This window comes from Rhagoletis zephyria, unplaced genomic scaffold (assembly GCF_001687245.7).
Source record: "Rhagoletis zephyria isolate East Lansing unplaced genomic scaffold, Rhagoletis_zephyria_1.1 Rzeph_scaffold_05386, whole genome shotgun sequence".
Taxonomy (NCBI): Eukaryota; Metazoa; Arthropoda; class Insecta; order Diptera; family Tephritidae; genus Rhagoletis; species Rhagoletis zephyria.
This window is the reverse complement of record NW_016162469.1, coordinates 13,652-35,268: the sequence shown is the minus strand read 5'-3', so window position 1 is coordinate 35,268 and position 21,617 is coordinate 13,652. Positions and strand designations below refer to the sequence as shown.

Genomic DNA, 21,617 nt, shown 5'->3' with positions numbered 1-21,617 from the left:
GGATAACGATTGCTGTAATCGTTATCATAAAAAGTACGACTACGATGGCAATAGTCGTGGCCGTTAAATTTTAAGGATTTCAACTAAAGTATTGGCAATAAAGCATGTTATAATTACAGTTACAGTGATCGTAATGCTGAAAATTTTCGGGATTACAATTGCAATAATCGTAATCCTAAGTAATCAAAATGAATTCATAATCATAAAGTGCCCAGCTCTGATGTAAATACATACATACATACATACATATATCGGCTATAATGTCATTCTGCTGCAATTGTGCAAATCTGTGTATCAAGTGGCGGACAAAACAAATATGTATGTAAATCAGTCGATTATAATTTAGCTTCATATATGTAAATGTGTTAACTGTTTGTACTTATACATATAGGTACATATATGTATTAACAGTTTCTCTGCCCCTGGGTGTCGTATGCTATATGAACAACTTTGTATCTACTAAAGCGTCTGTGCGTTTTTCGGCGTCTAAACCGTCGTCTGGCCGGTTAGTCTATCTGTTCTGTGCGGCTCCTCAGGCGCATGCTTTGCTTTTGTGCTCATTATTTTATTTACTGCCTGCTTGACATTGAGTCGGCGATAAAGTGTGCGAAAGATCAGCTAAAGTAATTTCGATGCACATTTAATGCTCCGCGCGGTTGGACTGGATGGCTGGCTTCACGTGCCACTCGCGCGTATGTGTGTGCTGCGATGTTGCACTGCAGCTGATGCGTTTACGCATTATGTTGGAGATGAGAAATTTTGGGAAATCCCATCACGTGATGCAAGTTCACAAAAGTATTTTACTGGTGCCGCTACATACTATAGTTTAGTCATTTATACGATAAAATACTCGTATGCTTATGTACATACATATGAATGCATGTGCGAACATACATGGATGGCATTATATTTTATGATATTGTATTATGGAGCATATTTTTTACTTATAAAAAGAAAGTACATATGTACGTATACATATACATACATATATGGGAGTTTTAAAGCTGGTTTCAAAGGTTTAATGGTCTACTATCCAAGATTACATTACCCAAAGTGATGGCCCCAACACGAAAACAAATAAAAAAGTTCTTCTCAGTATGTATGTAGCTATGAAAAAGAACTTTTCTTAAAAACACAATCGCCGTTCGTTGTCGGCGTAAAACTGTAGGTGCCTCCCCTTTGTGTGACAACATCAAGGCGCACGCCGCAAATCGGAGGAAAAGCTCGGCCAAACACTAACACATGTGTAAGCACCAATCTATTATTATTATTATTACTGGAAGTATTTGTGGCTTCGACTAGGTGGGAAGATAATCGAAATATATGTACATAGATCCCAAACTCAGCGGCCAAAATGAGCGTTATTAGAAATAGGGTCGGGGCGCCTCCCAGACAAATTTTCATACAGTGTAGCTCTGGAAGGGTTTGTGGTACAGTATTGGAATTTGGTGAGAGATATATGAAACTTATTTCATACTCATGGAGAAAAACGGACATTAGGACGTCCTATATATACTAAATTTTCAATACGGCTTATCTTTAGAAGTGTTTTTATTTGATAGAGTACTAGAACTCTGTATCAAGTCAGTTCCATACTCATGGAGAAGTATTAGGGCTATAGGAAAAGGGGGCGTGGCAGCCCGATATAAACTGAATTTTTGATACTGTGTGTCTGTGGAAATTTTTGAGTTAGAGTATTGGAACTTGGTATGAAAACTAGTCTAAACTTTATTTCAAAAAAGAGTTTATTAAAAACATTCCTGGCAAATTAAAACAAACAAATACTTAAATACAGTAAAAAAAATGGTTTAAAATCGCAACAACCATAGCTAATCTTTATAATATGTTTGATTATAAAAGATGCACATTTTTTTCAAGCAGTTTCTTTCTGCTTTGTACTCCTTCCAAATGCAAATTTTATATGCAAATAAAATATTGAAAATTCATTAGTATTGCCATCGGCGCTTCGATTAATGAATATAAAGTACATTTTGAAGAAAAAAATAAGCACTTTTCAAAAAATCACGGCTGGTCAATAACCGTCTGGTCTCGAACTGCAGAGACGATAATTCAAAATTAAAGACGTCATAAACACATTTAGAAGCAAAGCCTTAGTCATTCGGCAGCAGCATTGTGCTGGATGGGATACTTAGCGGGATTCCCCAATTAAGCGAGTATTTTGTATGAACTGGTTGGTGGCGTGGTCTAACTTCCTCAATTAAATAAGATTAGCATTTTTTTTTTGGTATTACCACAGAATACGTTAGTGTAGTAGTGCATGTACATACTATGTAGGTATGTGTGTATGTTTGTGCGTTATGTTTACACTTTTGTGAAATACATAAATTTTTTTGCTTTGTCATCGCTCGATTGGGAAATATATATATGTACATATGTGCATACGCACACGCTCTTTGTTATGATTGCTTCACTCTTGGAAAAAATCTATGGCCGATCTGGTTTGTCTTGCGCTATGTTGTACATACATATTGACATAATGACCTTCAAACTAAAGATTTAACGACTGATCAATTTCTCCCCACGCGCAAGTATTTACGTACCAGTATACTTATAATGAAATGTGAACATTTTGAAAGTTTTACATCTCGAAAGTTAGAGGCCTCAATCGCATGAAATTCGAAATGTGTGAACTTAGTATGTGTGACATCCGTCGAAGATGTGAAGTTGGCCAGCCTCAAATGTTTTGGCTCATAGTCAATCAATGATAACCGGTTTTGTGTTGCCAGCCAAAAAACCAAATTGGAAATTAATAAATGAACAGAAGAAGCATACAAAGAAGAAGAAGAAGAAGAAGAAGAAATTAACATGCTGAAGGTTAATTCCGTTCAGTCGAAACGAACAGCAAAATACTGCAAACTGACCCAAGTTGAGCAACGCAAAAATGTAAATACATATGTACAAGTATTTAATGGTGCATATGTACATATGTATTTATATACTGCCTATGTACATACATGAATGTAAAATATTGTAAATACATCTACATATGTATATTTAGTGTTTGCATAAGAGCATACAATAATAATGTATGTATGTATGTATGTATGAACTAATATTGCTTGCTTTTCGCTATGCAATTAGATAGATGATTTGATAATTGCATTCAGTAAGGTGAATAAAGTATGTTATTTGGAAAATGGTTGCTTTGAACATGAACCTATAACAATAGATAGATATGTATGTATGTATGTAATTGTGAATGTACTTTGGCTAACAATCTTCGATCATTGTTAGGGCGTGAAATTATAAATTAATGGATGTGCGCAACGGACAGATAGATAAATAATAATAACGGGTAATCACTGCGACGTAACGGATCTACATATAGTGCCCTCTACTCTTCACAACACTTCGTCTAGTCTTCCAATTCCCAGAAAGCTTAGAAGAGGTTTTAAAGGTAGGGACTATGTGTGCTCATCTTAGGCCCATTGACCCTAAACTCTTTTTTCGAAACAGAATCACACTAAAGGAGCAGTTCCAATGGTGTCTCCTTAACTGAGAGCTAATAGCAACAGAGATCATTTGAACATATCCCCAATTTATCAGATAACCTCTTAGTCTGTTGTGGCCAGTAAGTATGCTCGTGATAATCATCAGTATAACTTTAGGAAGTTTAATTAAAATCATAGATATATCCCTTCAGGTGAAATCCTTTTGTGCTCCGCTGGCGTTGTTCTTTCAAACCTATTATCTCTTCCCTGATCGTTTGTAGACCTACTGCAGGCTTTGTGGTAGTTGACTCCGTTGCCTTTCTGGCTAAACTTAAAGACAAAAGGTGATTCATTCTCAAAGAATTCCGTTGAGGATTAGGGCCAGTGTTGCCATTTTGGTGCTTTTGGAGCTAGATTTAGCTCTTTATTTTTCCATTTAGCTTCGAAAATTGGGTTTTAGCTCCTGGCTCTTTTCTTAGCTATTTTCCAATTTATCTAGCACTTTTTTAGCTCCAGAAAGTTTTAGTTGTATTTGTTTTATGTAAGCCAAAACTTAAGCATTGATAAAATGCCACCACACCACCATAAACTCTTGGATCTAGGTTAAAGAATTCAAAAATTAATTAGAAGAAAATCCTTTTTCTGTTAGCGCGAATTTGGTTTTACCTTACTAATTTTACCTTTAGGGAGAGCTGAAAGTAAAACTTTCCAGACAAATTTTGCGAAAAAATTATTCAATTCAAATTTCTGAAATTACAGACTTAACAGTTGTATTTTTAGTTCACTGTTATAAGTGCCATAGCAACGCATTCGAAATATAAGCCCCTTATTTTGGTTTCAAACGATTTTTCAGCACTTAAACTTATAAAATTCGTTGTTTTTATTAAAAGCGCCGAAAATGTAAAAAGAACCTTACGTCAATAAATGCTCAAACTTTACAAAAATACATATGTTGCTCTGCATTTTAGCTACTATGTATTAGTATTATTTAGCTCCAACCGAAATTTGTATCTGGCAACACTGTTTAGGACTCAGGATAAATGCTCGGTAATTTGCCCTATGCACAGATCCATAGATGCTTGCCTGATACGCCTCTATGATGGAGTTGTTTTAAATTTCTACTCAAAAACAACTGCCTTGTTTATATCAACTCTCGAGAAAAGGGATGTTATGTTTGCAAAATTATTAAAATAGCACTCCTGAACTTAATTTTGTGTACACATATTGTGATATCCGTAGTAGTATTACGCTAAACTCTAAAAATCCGGCTTATGGAGTTTGCACTTAAAATTCCTCAAAAAACATATGTATACTAGAGCGGTAAAGCAAAATGACTAGCTCACTTCCTATTCATTTTTACGGATTGACTTAGTAAAAGCATCACATTCCAATTTAATCACCCAAATTAGCATATTGACTCGTCATGCACCATATGAAGAGGTAACTATGTATGTACATAAATACCCATTGCTTACGCTCATAGTGATGACTGCATTTGTAGTCAAATTCAATGAACGGTGTATTCTCACGCAATCAAAATGTCGCACATGGTAATTGAATTGACAAATTTTGTTAAAAAGTTAGCATGCAAATATGAATATTCAATGAACACAATGCACCAATTTAAGGTGATAAGAAAACAGTAAAAGCATTTGTGAAGAAAAAATAAATACGGTACTTGAGGAATGGAGGAAGTGTTCATAAATTTTTAAATTTAGTATTTGGTCTAGTGTATTTGTTGTAGTCTATTTGTGGTATACTGGAGTACTTACAAAAGTGGTGCTCTGTCATGGCGTAACAGACCAACTCGTGTCTCTGCACCAGCTGCACCACCCGACAACTTCTCGTGTTTAAACGAAATGTGATTGAAGTTGAACATTTGAAAGCACTTTTGCAGGATGATTTAATTTTACATATCGTCGCCTGGGTAATAGATTGTCGTAAGCGTCATATGTGCGTGCGTAACATACGACAATCTTTTACCCAGGCGACTATATGTATTTACATACATATATGCATGTACATTAGAACGCCTACGAAATGTATGGGATATGCGAAACTCTTAAATCATTTCGCTCCCCGAACACTTTATTCGGTAACTATTACTATGTATATCCAGGGTAAATTCCATTTCCTAAAGTCCAGTAATAGTTAGGGGTTAGTATGTGCTTACGGCGTTAATTAGTACATGAGTGTCACATATGATTATTCCAGTAAATTAAGATTTGACTTATAAAATTTTTCAATCGATTGGTTAACTGAGAAATAGTCAGCTCTATCGTCAACTCCACGTAAAAAAATTGTTCCCATAATTTAACAGGCACACAAAATATATATTGGGAAAATTCTTTACGCTTTCCTTTTTAATTTTTGGGAATATTTGTTCACATCGAACTCGCAATAAGGCGAAATTAGTCACCGAATCAGCCCTGCAAAAAATACTTGAATTATGAAATCATTTTCCTAAATTTTCTCCAAGTCCTTTGTCTTGTGTATATGTTACCNGATATGTATTTATGTACATACATATATGCATGTACATTAGAACGCCTACGAAATGAATGGGATATGCGAAATTTTTAAATCATTTCGCTCCCCGAACACTTTATGCGGTAACTATTACTATGTATATCCAGGGTAGATTCCCTTTCCTAACGTCCAGTAATAGTTAGGGGTTAGTATGTGCTTACGGCCTTAATTAGTATATGAGTGTCACATATGATTATTCCAGTAAATTAAGATTTGACTTATCAAATTTTTCAATCGATTGGTTAACTGAGAAATAGTCAGCTCTATCGTCAACTCCACGTAAAAAAATTGTTCCCATAATTTAACAGGCACACAAAATATATATTGGGAAAATTCTTTACGCTTTCCTTTTTAATTTTTGGGAATATTTGTTCACATCGAACTCGCAATAAGGCGAAATTAGTCACCGAATCAGCCCTGCAAAAAATACTTGAATTATGAAATCATTTTCCTAAATTTTCTCCAAGTCCTTTGTCTTGTGTATATGTTATCGGCCAAACTAGTTTGGTCTAGGCTAAACTGGGTCATGCGGGTGGATGAATCGGATGTAGGTATTAATAATAATAGATTGGCGCTTACACATATTTAGTGTTTGGCTAATTTAGTGGTAGAATTAATTAATTTAGTTATCTTATGAAATATTAGTTTGTTCTAAAATCGGGTTTGGCCCGTAAGATACATATATTTATTTACATGTGTTTAAAGATGTTTGAATTTGAGTGTTTACATTAGCTAAGATTCTAACTTCACATTCAGCTAAATATGTAAATATGTTCCCCTCAACACAAGATTTGGTAACTATTACCGAAAATTGTAAATATTACCAAATCATGTTTGAGTGAAACTTATTTAATTGACGTAACTAAACTATCTCTAAACACACTCAAATGTACATTCATTCCCATTCCCGTTTCAGCTTTCTTTATGGGTGGTGTTGCTGGTTTTGGCGTAACTGCTGGTGCTCATCGCTTCTGGACCCATCGCTCGTACAAGGCCAATGTGCCATTGCGTAGTATATTGATGATTTGCTTCTCTGTTGCCGGACAGGTATTTAAATTATAATTAAGTGCTCTGACTGTACTCAGGTCATTTCATATCAATTTAGTGTAGGACAAAGTACATAGTACACATGCAATTTGTACAAATTTAAATATATATCGAGGGCTTATATTCAATACCCTCTATCTGCACTTTTCACAAAAATGAGATTCTGATTTAAAAGCTCACCTAAGCCTTAACTGGCATCGGTAATGTTAATGCTGACCTTTAACCACGCTTGGCGGAAGAATTTACTATTAAATTGCAAAGTCAGAACTAACATCAGTGATGACAGGCAAGTCCCAGATGGGTTCTATTATCACAAAGTAGTTTTTGTGAAAATTAGAGATAGATTGTATTGAATATAAGCCCTCGATATGTAATTATTAAGGCTACATACGTAATGTACATATGTATAACGTTCGCGTTTTGAGCCTCTTTCATTCACCTTTGAAATCAATCAAACTCGAGTCCTTTCTTATTTCTTCTCATTCAGAACACTCTGTATGATTGGGTACGCGACCATCGCGTGCACCACAAATACTCCGAAACTGATGCCGATCCACACAACTCGAATCGTGGTTTCTTTTTTGCTCATGTCGGCTGGCTGATGATGCTGAAGCATCCCGAAGTTTTACGCCGCGGTCGGCAATTGGATATGAGTGATGTGATGAACGACCCCGTTGTTCAGTTCCATCAAAAGTACTTCATTCCTTTGAAAATCATGCTTTGCTTTGTGCTGCCCACCATGGTGCCAATTTACTTTTGGGGCGAGGAGTTCTACCTAGCCTTCATTACACAATGTCTCTTCCGTTACGTCTGCAGCTTGAACTTCACATGGTCGGTCAATAGCGCCGCCCACATGTATGGCACGCGTCCCTATGACAAGTGAGTCGTTAGTCGCCCATAAATGTTTCAAATTATTAAATATACTATCACTTATAAAGATTGTGGCCTAATGTTTATAACCTTTACTTTTTGGTTCTTTTTTCTAGTCGTATCAGACCAACCGAAAATATCTATGTCTCCATCATCGCCATGGGAGAAGGCTGGCACAACTATCATCATGTCTTCCCTTGGGACTACAAAGCAGCTGAGCTTGGCAACTACCTGGGCAACTTTACCACAATGCTGTTGGATACATTCCATCGCATCGGCTGGGCTTGGGATATGAAGGAACCGTCGAAAGATTTGGTGCGTCGCGTTATTGAGAAATATGGCGATGGCACACATCCATCGAATGAGAAGACAGCCGAAACTCCATCAGTGGGCCATTTCCATTACTCGGAGGTGCCCGATCCAGAATTCGAGGCTTCCGATGCGGAATCTAGCAGCACGGAGAGCACCAAACTGGACGAGAATGAGAACTTGAATAAGAAGGTGCAAACGTAGAATCGAATAAATGGTTGCCACTTTGACAGGGTGACTATCAACTTGGGTTAAGTGAGCGGGAGACGTCGGAGCTCATAAAAATTTGGACGTGTGGCTGTTTATTTTTCTTGTAATGCGTAACTAAAGGGGCGATTAATTAGTACTGGGTGTATTGTCAACATACATATACGTATATATAAGTTTAAAGAATATATAATATATATTTACTAAACTTTAGTCATACCTGGATCAAAGTTGAATAATTATTAACTATAATTGCGGTGAGCGGACTTCTGAATATAGGACACTTCAAATCACATAAAAATGAGTGTGTTGATGTCTGCTAATAAATAAAGGAAAAAGTAGGATTAAGTAAAAATGTGGATTATCAAATTTCGCAAGAATGAAAGAATGTAGTGACAGCAGATAAAAACTTTAACTTTCAAAAAAAAAAAAAACTTTGTTTACTGTTTTGAAACAACACAAAATGGGATAATTGTGCAACAAGTTATTTACAATTAGTACATAATTTAAGTCAGCAGTCTCAATTTAAAGTCGTCTAATAATATTAAATATAATTGTAATAAGTGTCTTTGTCCTGGGACCAATTATTATGTAAAAGTGCAAACAAAAATAAAAGTAATAAATACATATGTATAAAATTAAAAACAAAACCTTTTAAATCAAAACGATGTCGTTTTATTGGAAATATGTAAGTATTTTCTAACCTTATTATATTTAAAACTACTATGTGGGGTTCTCCAGGTAATCAATTAAAACCTCGTATATAAAAATTTGTTCAACACAAGAGGCTAAATCTAATTAGTACAGTTCATTGCTTCACTATTTATTAAACTTCTGTCTTATGGTATATAAAGATTACAAGATACATCTTAATTTACCCACATAATTGCGCTCGCTTAATTGATCTTCCCTCATAACTGGCAGAAATAATATGTTACGACGGAAAGAAGATAAATACTGTAGGTGCTTTGAGTACGAACAACCCCCTCCGCCTCCAAAAAAAAAAAAGATTTAGTAATAAATGGCAAAGAAATGGGAACCACTTCCTTCATTTTTTATAAGCCATTTCAACTAAATATTTAAATAAAGATAGACATTCTGTTAAGTTTTAAAATTGTAATGCATTCCACCGCCTGCCTGTATTGTGGGAGAATAGAAAATGTCGTTTTTTCCTTTATTTTTTATTCCTTAATTCAGGGGTTTTTGCTTCGCTCATGATGGAAATGTCACCTTTGACAAATTGAGAGCTAATTATTAGAGGATTTCCTTCACGGGAGAAACAAATGCCCGGAGAAGCAAAACGACGCTATGCACTTTTGCTCTAGCAAAGTAAGCAAAAGATATCAGATTAGTAATTTTAATAAAGGCTTCAAATTCGCAAAAATTTAAAATGATTCAAACAAGTAATCTTCCTCTTTTTCTTATTTGGCGCTGTAGCCGACTACGAGATTTTGGCCGATTTCAACAAAGCACGCCAGTCGTTTCTTTTCTGTGCCAACTGGCACCAATTGGAAATACCAAGTGAAGCCAAGTCCTTCTCCACCTGGTCTGTCCATCTCAGTGGGGGCGTTCCTCTTCCTCTGCTACCACCAGCGGGTTCCGAGTTGAATACTTTGAGAGCTGGAGCGTCGGTGTCCATTTGAAAGACATGGCCAAGCCAGCGGAGCCGCTGTATTTTAATTCTCTGCACTATGTCCATGTCGTTCTAAAGCTCATACAGTTCACCGTTCCATCGTCTGCTTTCTCTCCTTTCACCTTTTTCTCGAACACTCCAAGAGCCGCCTAATCGGTTGTTGCCATTGTCCATGCTTCTGCGCCATATACCAGCAGGGGCATGATGAGTGACTTATACTTGTTGGCAAGAGTGATTCTGCGTTGGATTTCCATACTGACATTATTATTGATGTTAATGGCGGTTCCCAAGTAAACGAAATTCTTTACTTTCTCGAAAATATAACTTCCAACAGTGACGTGGGTGCCAAGGTACGAATGTGCCTTTGTGATGATAGGAGATACTTCGTCTGGTCATCGTTTACCACCAGACCCCTTCGTTTTGCTTCCTTAACCAACTTGATAAAGGCAGAACAGACTTCGCGGTTTTTGTTACCGATGATCTCGATGTCATCGGCATAAGCCAGCAATTGCACGCTCTTGTAGTAAATTGTTCGTGAGCGATTTATTTCTGCAGTTCTTATTATATTCTCCATCATCAGGTTAAAGAAGTTACATGAAAGGCAGTCGCCCTACCTGAAACCCCGTTTGACGGCGAACGGCTCGGAGAGGTCTTTCCCAATTCTGACGTAGCTAGTCGCATTGCTCAACGTCATTTTATATAGCCCTATCAGTTTGGCGAGGTTGCCAAATTCTGACATAGCCGCGTATAGGCAACTCGTTTTAGTTCTGTCGAAAGCGGCTTTAAAGTCGATAAATAGGTGGTGACTGTCGATCCTTTTCTCATGAGTCTTTTAAAACATTTGGCGTATTGTGAATATCTGGTCTATGGTGGATTATCCCGGCCCAAAGCCACTCCCTCATCATCGACTGGGGGCTCGCGTTCTTCTTCTCCACAACTTTCCGTACTGCCACCATTCAGTAGGCTGGAAAAGTATTCCCTCCATAATTTAAGTACGTTCTGAACATCGGTAACTAAGTCGCCATTGTTGTTCTTACAGGAGTACGCCCGGGCCTTGAAACATTCCGTAACTCGTCTCGTCATCTTTTGTCTTTGACACTCCTCGTCGTACCAGTTGTTTTTTATGCTTGCTGAAATCCGACTACATCTTCGGTGGCGGTTCTTAATGAGCGGGAAATGTAGAATACGTGGTTTGGTTAAGAGCACATCCAAGTCAAAAACGAAAGCACATATTTGCTAAGAAAAAGATATCGATAACTAAAGCAGTAATAATATAAAAAATCGATAAAAAAAATCTATGAAAACATTGAGAACAAAATCGATAATAAAATCGATAAGAGTATCGATAACAAAATAGATTACAAAAGAGTAAAAAAATCTATTAAAAAATCAACAAAAAAATCTTTTAAGATATCTTTAACAAAATCGATAAAAAATATCGTTTATTTATCGATAAGCTCCGAAAAATTGGTTAGCAAAATCAAAAGCAATATCGATAATAATTTCGATAACAAAATCCGTAAAAATATTGATAACAAAACCGATGAATTATCGATTATAGTATCGATAGTTCCCGATAATCCCGAAAATCTCTAAAATCCCGAAATAGTCCCCAGATTGAGAGTCTGTGTCTCTATACAAATCTATTCATATGCATATTCCCCTTCACCTTTGCCCTTATATAAGTAAAGTGTTCAAATTTACCTAAGTCTTCATTTTTGCCTTTATCTTTACGCATCTTTGTTTTAGCTTTTGTTTTTAACTCTGCCTTTATCCCTTTATTTATATACATATGTACGTACTCATCTTTACTTTCATTCTTGTATTGTTCTTTTTCTAAGTGTTATTCTTTAACATTTTATTAGCAAGTTTTTGTTAAATTAATACCATGTGCAAACACAAAAAGAAGCGCTAAAGCGTTTTACTTCAAAAATTTTTCGCGTATTATGCAAACATGTGTTTATATATGTAATATTTAATATGTATGTACATATTTATATACACAGATTACTAAAAGAGAAGCAGATCCCCATTTACTGCAATTAACATATGTACGTATGTATGTATGTATGTATTTACATACATATATGTATACGTTGCGATTTGGTTATAAATATTGCGCCATCTGTTAATCGAAAGCCGCATTACCTACATACATACATACTTTTTCTCTCCTTCTCACACTTCCAGCGCAAGCACGTGTTCGCAAAATGATGAAGTAATTTTGTATGGAAAATCGGAAAATCATTTATGCCCATATATTTGTATCAAATAAACATACTTAGAAGATATCCAGTACCAGTACTTCCCATACACCAAACGAAAGGAACAATCTTGAATTTTTAATTAACAAAAACAAAATCATTCGAGCGGTTTTCAAACATTTTGGTAATAAAAAAAATTTGCAAATCTTTTCTAAAATATTGATTGATGTTATATAAAATTTGTACATGATAATATTTCTATTGCTCCAAAGAATCTATATCCTGAAAATGAAAGTTTTATCTGCAAACCATAAGTTGCTAGAGCACTTTAAAGGCCCCAAAATAATCCAATATTTACCGTTGTTTCTACCACAGAAACCGAACTGGTTACTTATCAAAAAGGAATGTGTCGATAGGTTTTGAATTTTATCTTTGAAACGGCACACTTTTATTTTTTNTCACTTTAAAGGCCCCAAAATAATCCAATATTTACCGTTGTTTCTACCACAGAAACCGAACTGGTTACTTATCAAAAAGGAATCTGTCGATAGGTTTTGAATTTTATCTTTGAAACGGCACACTTTTATTTTTTCAGATCGCTTCATTAGTTCTCGTGCAATAAGCGTTTTTGTAAAGCTCTAAAAATTACAACTACAACATTAGAGCATAGCCTCCATATCGAAACGTAAGACGTATCCAACGTCAAAAAATGTCGAAAGACCAACGCCAGGTTTTACAAATAGCACTTTGTATTTACAAAATATGCAAAAGCCATCAGTATTAAAGATTAGCGCAGTTTTTAGCCGCTTGCAACTTGCACTTTATTATACTAAAATTATGTACATAAGCAATTAAACTGCATACCTAAAAATGTTCTAAATATTCAGGTTAAAAGTTAAATTTTGAAATATGTAAAGAAACATAAAACAAATTCAAATTACATATTAATGTTTGCATATTTGGTTTGATAATGACTCGACATAAACAAAAACAATGGGTAGGTTCGAAAGGCGCAGCAGTTGAGCGCAACTGTTGCTAAAAAAATCAGTGATTGTAACGCATGTTCTGAACGGCTTCATACATTATCTGTCAAATTCACAACACACAATATATTGTCTCAAATGATCAGGAGACTATTACGATCATCTGACACGGAACTGTTCAGCTGATCAGAAGTACAAAACAACGCATTCAGAAGGCGCAATCGCAACAGTTACCGAGCTGTTGCGCCTTCTGAACATGCCAAATGCTTCGCATAGAGGCACAGGTATGCTAATAAAATCTATATATAAATAAATAGAAATAAAATGGAGGCTTATACTTACATATGTAGTTAAAAGTGCCAGTGAGAAGCAATACTATCCCACTGACAATAACTATTGTGTATCTATGTATGTAAGTCTGTGTATGTGCAAACTCCATTTTAGAAAGAAATCTAAAATACATACATAGATTACATATTTGCATACACATCTAAATTTGAATTGTTATCTTGGTTCGAATTAATTAGTTAATTTATAAAGTTGCCGGCCAAACTTGGCAACAGAAAGTACCTGCGCAGCTGCGGTTGGGAAGTCCCATTATTATATTCGATTAATAGATTTGCATATACATACATATATGTATATATGTAAATATGTGTGTGTGTGTATGTACTTATGTATGTATTTCTGTATTCAAATGCCTTTTTCAAGAACATGAACCAGGAGGAATGCGCCCAAATCTCACAGTGAACGTACATACATTATTAGATAGCTACATATGAACATACATACATAATATATTATGTATGTAGGTATTTCTTGTTTTACTGAAATGTACATGTATTAGATGAGGTGCTATTTTTAAAGTAGAATTTATTAAACTGCGTACGTCTACGCACGCGAAATGCTAATTTAGATATTCGATTTGGACGTCTGCTGTGGTGTAGTGGTTAAATGTACGTATGTACTACCTTCCGCAGGGATTGGGATCAAGTCCAGCTTCCAACTAACGCCCACAAGTAGAGAAAAGAAAAAACTTTTTGCAATAAGGGTCACTATCAGAATGCATGAAAAGCCGTTTCTCTTAAAACGCAATCGCCGTTCGGAGTGGGCGTAAAACCCCCTACCCTACCCTTTGTGTGGCAACATCAAGGCTAGAAATCGGAGGAGAAACTTTGCCAAATACTAACATATTTTGTGTGTTATTAATCTTGATCTATGTATGCATGTATATACATTAGGGTGGTCCAAAAATTCATGTGAAAAAGTAAAGTCGGAATTTTAATGCCGCCACCTGCTAGAATTGTTCTTTACAAAAAAAAAATATACCCATATTTTTTTATTTTGAAATCAAAAAATATTTAAAGAGTGCACAAAGCGCTCAAAGTTGTCCATGTATTTTATATGAGGAGAACCACTTTTCGTAGAAATGGTATAGAATTTTTTTAAATCAATATTTTTCGATCGGAAAACTCTGTTTCCCTTCAGGAGATTCCCAATAATAATACCCAATTGTTTGTTTAACCAAAGTTTCCCATGTATTTCATATGGAGAAAAAACCTTTTTTTCGTAGACATGCACAGAAGCGCGATTTCCGCTTATATTTTTCAACCGACAAACTCTTTTTCTCTTCAGCAGACTTTCAGAAAAACACTCAATCGTTTATTTTATAATTTATTGATATCAACCATTTTCTATGAGTCCCCCAAAACCCGAAAAAATGCAATGGAGGAACCCATAAAAAATCGTTAGTATTAAACACATTTTAAATAACCAATTGGGTAATATTTTTTGAAGTTTCCTGAAGAGAAACTGAGTTTGTTGTTTGAAAAATATTGATATTCAAGGATTATATACCATTTCTACGAAAAATAGTTTTTTCCCCCTATGAAATACATGGGAAACTTTGAGCGCTTTGAGCCACCTCAAAATCTCTTTTGATTGATCTAAGACTTTGCATATTTTAGTCTTTAGGCTAATTACACATTTCAAGGGAGTGAGACCGAGAATCTAAACACTTTTATTTTTCTTCATATAACTAGGGTTCCCCCTAATGTACATATGTACATAACTAAGTCAGGGATGTTGCGAATATTTGCATTCGCATTCGTTATGTGAATGATTCGCGTCATTTTACACATTCGCATCGATATTCGAATTCGCATCAAATGATACGAATATTTTGCAAATGCGAATGTGTAAATGTCCAGAGTGCGTAGTTAACGACCACTAAGCACCCAATCGCATATGGGAAAGGTTGATCCAATTTAACGTTTCGTTTTTTTACAGGCAAAACAACTACGGGGCCACGCTACCTTGTAGCAACACTAGTAACCAAAATGGTCCAAATATATGGAGAAAATATGGTTACATTAACATTGCGATGTGATTGGACCTGACCACCTCTGGTCAAACGCTGCATAACATGGAACCACTTAGACAACTACTCCTTTTGGACCATGGCACAGTCGGCAGCCGCGTCACATTACCGATGGGCCACGAAGAGGTGATGTTCAACACATACATATATCAGTTTTTTACGTTTGAAGTTACTAGTATGCAACCTGGTCCTTTTTTCCCTTTGCACATACTTTAAAACTACGACCCAGTGGATCACCTAGTCCTAAAATTTTTGTAGGTTATGTAGATCTAACTGGTCGCCTTCAAATGCGTTGCAGTTTTTGTTAATGTTTGCACTTTATCCTCTTTTTCTGTTGACCTGTAAAATATTTCAGTGCTATTAATATTTTACGTTGTTGTATTAATAGTTACATATTTTAGTTAATTTTTGTACTTCATTCGTCGAAAGTGAGCAATTGTTCAGTGCAGCCGGCCTTATATGCGAGCCAATAAGAAATCGCCTCGCGGGAGAGGAGGCAACAAATTTACTTTTTCTGAAATGTAATATGTCCCTTTTGAACTTTGGCTACTAGGTTAGGTTAAGCAATGGTTCAATGTTCTACTAACACGGTTCAACAAAATTTGGTCGTAATTTATCTCAAAAATGGCGCCGACCGAACCTTATCGATTTTTTGATGCTAATTTGAAGTGCATTTACAAAATTTTTCTAGCACGTCCAGGTTTTAAGAAAACCAGTTGATGTGTCAAAAAAAATGGTAAACTTGGCAAATTTCAAAAAAAAAAAATAATAATTTAAATAGAATTTAGAATTCATTTTAAAAACAAAGTAATTTCATGAACAAATCAATATCCCAGATTCATCAGTAGTTAATCTTTTGTCTCCTAACACTCTTTCCTCAATTTTTTTTGTGGATAGCATTATCATGGCTTTTCAAGGTCCAGCAATAGTCAGCAATCATGTGGAGGTTTGATTTCCTATCATACCATTTCTCCGTAGTGGTTATGTCCTGGTGAAATCGTTCGCCATGTTCTTCGCTAGTGTTTTCTTTACTAAGATTTTTTTTTAAATTTTTCACTGCTTTCTACTAAATCCATCGGCATGAGGTAGGATCCATCAGACGAATTCGATTTTCATCAATACGTGGTTTTTTCTTATGAAAAACTACGTCCAAATTATATATCTATATATTTTTTTTAATTTGCCATTTTTCGACACTTAAACGGGTTTTTTCCAAAAAACTGGACGTGCTAGAAAAATTGTGTAAATGCACTTCAAATCAGCATGAAAAAATGTATGAAATGAGGTCGGCCCCGTTTTTGAGATAAAATACGACCAAATTTTGTTGAACCGTGTAATTTATAAAACGATGACTTAAGTAGGTTATAGCTTTTTAGTGTTATTCCTAACATTCGCGTTCGCACATTTGCATTACGAAAATTCGCATTTTGACATTCGAGACATCCCTAATCTACATACATAATTATGTAGTTGCAAAATGAAGTTGGCGTTGATAAAAATGTCCACTTATTTTCTTGAACTGGTCTAGCAAATGTTCCAGTTGTTTGGTAGGTGGCCTACGTGCAAAATTCACGTAGATATTCCGACGCATAAATTGGATGATGCCCACAAGACCTTGGAAAAGTTCTTTCCTACAACTCCAAGCTATTTCGTATTTGTTGCTAGTCCCCCATGTTCCTACGTGCACAAAATCACGCATACTTACTGACGTACTTATTGCTTTGCCCGCATGCATTGGTATGCAGTTTTAAAGTTGGCGGTAGTCATTATCTCCCTTTGCAAATTGGCCGGTTCTGAATAAATCCCCTGCTCGATTCACCAATGATTATAGACAATTTCCAAAGTATGCAATGATGAAATTATACAATTAAAATTGCGAACAGTGTGTGATGCGGAGTACTGGTGGGAAATGGTATTATTTAAATAAATACAAATACAAATAGGGTACAGTCAGCTTAGTTAAATTAGTTGAAACAACATTTACATATTTGCAAATATTTTTTTGCTCTAGCAGCAGCCCAACCTTATTTGGGTTGTTTGGATATTCAAGTTTACAAGTTTTGCTTAAAAGGTATTCCTCAAAAATGTGTCATTACGCTCTTTCCAAAATCACTTTTGGCTTTTGCATGTAATTCGTATTGGCCAGACGATTCTTATGGGCGAATATGGCCTTTACTTACTTTATGCCCGGGGACAATGAATTCAAGGTCATTGGTTTGTAAATGTGTTCGACTCATATTATGACCTTTAAATAAAAATAAACGCAAAGAAATACTAATTTTGTTTCGCTCTTAGAAATGTATATATGTATGCCGCTGTGGCTGAGTGGTGAGAGCAGCTTGCTTCCACTCTGTAGGTCCTGGGTCCTAAATTATGGCGTTTCCTTTTCTAAAAATTGGTTGCCTTTTCGTTACCGCCTTCTTAATATTTGTGCGAAGAAAGCAAAGAAAAGGTAACCCCATTTGAAAAATTTTGTCTAACAGCGCACAGTGGTCGCCTTTGTAGGCAGGGGTGGACAAAATTCAATTTCTCAGAAACGGATAAACCTATCGAAAACAAATTTGCACTATAAGACTCACCTTACAGTGAAAACAGGAGCAAATATTTTGTACGCCACGCCCACTGCCAACGCAAAGATTTTTCTCAAATATGTTTAATTGCTGTATGTATGTGGTTAAAATGCGAGTCTAATAAAAGGCCTCGTGGAAAGAATAAAAAAACTCGAACATTGCGCACGTTAGGCAGATTTTAAGAGTTAAAGATCAAAACTATCTGTTTTATGGAGTCTATAGCTCTGCAACAAATTTTATAAATCACGCCTGATCAAAACGAAATAAACTGTTTGAGGGTTTTTGTTAAAGTAAGTTTATTTAAAAAAAGAATGCAATAACAAAAAGTACTGAAGCGGGATTCTAGACATCGCTGCGCTAGAGACTTAGAGACTTGGCTAAAAATCCAGAGCCGGATAATAATCATTAGTTTTTAAATTTTAACCAAAAAAATCTACAAGTTGTAATCGTCTTAAAACAATTTAAACTTTATTCACATATTCATGTTTTTACGTCCTACTGGAATTTACAATGATTTTTATTTTTCGAGTTTAATCAATAAAGATTAGAAGTAATAATTAATATTTGAGTTTTATATTTTCGCTCAATGATAATAATTATTATTGAGTTTTATTGTTTTACTTAAGAATAATGATCATTCAAAACTCAAAAAACTATACCAGTGTGATTTCCGCCGCATCCTTTTCAGACGCTTTAATAAAAGGAATAAGTCTCAAAATTTTTAGGTGAAAATATCAGTAATTTGCGTCGGTATGGCATTTTCAATTTTGTAAATAATCATTATTTTTAAGTGGAAAAATAAAACTCAAAAATAACGATTATCTCTGAGCGAAACTATAAAAACCATAAAATAACCATTATTTCAGACGGAAAAAATTAAAATCAAAAAATAATTATTTTCGTTGAAATTCGGTAATAATTATTATTTTCAAGCGAAAAAAATAGGAATTATAAAATAATGATTAAATGTTGATTTAAATTATTTTACTCATATTGATTACCGTTCCCTGATAATCTCTATGTGAATAACATATTTGGCTAAAAATATACCAAGCGAAAGCTGAAGTGATACAATTTAAAATCGTAGGCCCTATGGATATGTTATATTTCCTTGGAGGCGTTGTATAGTTTTAGGCACAACCGTCATTCATTTAGTGATGTTTAGCGATAGAAATTTAGCTTAAATAATTCCTAGAATCCCACTGCAGGTTTGTATTACAGCAGTCATAAATCGGTTATATCTTGGGTTAACATCGAAGTTTTCGTCTTTGGTAGCTGCCGAAAATTCGATATATATATATATGTATATGAGTGCGATTCACGATTGAGAGAATACAAAGGTTGCGCCGATCTCAGACCGCTATTCTTCTCTTAACGAATTTGACAGAATCGTTGTTTGCATGACGTCACACTTGTGCAACTTGTTTACGTTTTCCTTGCAACATTTTTTCTTCTTCTTCCATTCTTGCTCACGTTTTGGCATTTCTCTCTCGCAATTGCACCAGTGTGACGTCACACAAAAGTTATTCTCAAAAATCGTCTCCGATCGGCGCAATCTTGTATTGTATCATTCTTGAGTGCGATTGAAGAGGAAGTCTGTTCATTATATCTTAGTGTGTCATTATTCGTGTAGTTTTTCTTGTATGGTATCGTCGAATTGCACAAAATTGTTGAAAATAAATAATTATTTTTTGTTCGCCCATTTAGCTGTGTAATTGCCTGATCTATGTAGTGCCTCATCCAAATTATAGTGTGCGATTTTTTGCTATTCCAAAAATAGACAAATTCCGAATTCCCAAAAACATAATTACATACTTTATAAGTTAAAAAATAGACATGACATTATAACTTATGTCGTACTTGATACTGCCAAAATTTAATATTGGAATATAATTGGCATACGCTTTTTTAATTTTATAACAAATTAGGTAAAGTACTTATACTTATACTTCACTTAAAATGCAAGTGCAAAAAATGTATATACTAGTTCATCTGTTTGGTAAATATTTGGTAATAAGAATATACCTACACTTGTGGTCAGCTGATTAAGTCAAGTGACATTTTGACTAGTTTTGGCTATTTTTCTTTTGTTTATATAAAAAATGTATGTTCTTTTTATAAAAGTGTAGCACTTGTCCTATCCAACACCACATAAATCCACATTTAAACTTCGCAGAAAAATTATGAACATTCAACGAACTTTAACATTTGCACCCGAAAATTTTAAACATTTTATTCGGAACTTTTACACAAGTTTTGGATATGCAGTTTTGTAGCTCAGTAAGTTTTATTTTTTTTTGCTGATGGTGCTAGGTATTTTCGCCCATTCAAACGAAATTTTCGAACATATTTTATATTTTTGTTGATTGTTCATAATTTTTGTACGAAGTTTGAAATGCGGAGTTATGTGGAGCTGGTTAGTAAAGTGCTAGACTGTGATCTCATTTAAACGTCGGTTAAATTTTTATGGAAAAATTTATCTATTAAACTTTAAAATTAGAGCTTGAACGAGATTTAGCAAAACATAAAAATGTAAACAGAAACTGTTCACTGACCTCAAACAAAATTTCCACATTCGAGTAAATTAGATAGATGCGTCGAAGGTTGAAACCAGTTTTGGATCTGCCCATCTTTTTTGGAAGTTGATTTTCGCAGCGAAATGTTCATATTTGCATTTAACGAGGCAAATACATATATTTAGGCAATACTGCTATTTACTCGAGTGTGGGTGGATAGGCTTAAAAGGTAAATCTGCAGCTACACATAATTTCGCAACGATTACCAAATTATTCTAAATTGAACAAGATTATTTTCATTACACTTAATTCAATGAATTAAAGCGGCATTGAAGTATTTACATTTATAAAATTTCCAAAAATAGCACCCACCCAAGATTGAAAGTGTATTTCACAAATGTTTTCAAATTACGTATAGCAAATTTGCTGCAAGTATGTCATAAACCAAGATAATCAAAATCGAGTTAAGTATGCAGGAATGACCTCTACCTGATATTCTATGTTGTTTAAAATATCATAGCTGTATCGATTACCAGTAGCTCACTAGAACAAAATATGTATTCATTTTTACTATGTGGGTATATGTATGTATGTATGTAAAATCAAAACTTGAAAGCCACTTTTTTTTAATTTTAGCAGAAAATGTGCGATATGTACATATGTATGTTTATGCATAGAAAGACTATTTGATACAGTACCTTAGAGCACAAAGACTTCATTCACAAATTAACTCAGGAATAATGAGCCCGCTTAATTAAAGTTTGGCGCAAAAAATATGTAAGTACATCTATATAATTCGGAGTAAAAATAGTGGAATCTGTCAATGTCACACGCGAAAATTACGAATTGTATAAAATTATATGTGAAATGTCTGTAAATACGTTATAATGTATGTACACACATATCGCATGTACATA

The 21,617-nt window shown here is 34.8% G+C and overlaps 1 protein-coding gene across 2 annotated transcripts in view; it reads left to right on the top strand.

Moving 5' to 3' along the window:
- Window positions 1-9,037, top strand: part of LOC108372041 (acyl-CoA Delta(11) desaturase-like) — a 12,324-nt gene extending 3,287 nt beyond the window's left edge. Inside the window, exons 2-4 of one of the 2 annotated variants that reach the window (XM_017627675.1) lie at window positions 6,898-7,028; window positions 7,516-7,907; window positions 8,015-9,037. In XM_017627675.1, coding sequence (XP_017483164.1) covers window positions 6,898-7,028; window positions 7,516-7,907; window positions 8,015-8,411 — 920 coding nt within the window. In that variant the 3' untranslated portion in view covers window positions 8,412-9,037. The remainder of the gene's footprint in view (window positions 1-6,897; window positions 7,029-7,515; window positions 7,908-8,014) is intronic. The other variant, XM_017627674.1, reaches the window with a different exon arrangement.
- Window positions 9,038-21,617: the final 12,580 nt, after the last annotated feature.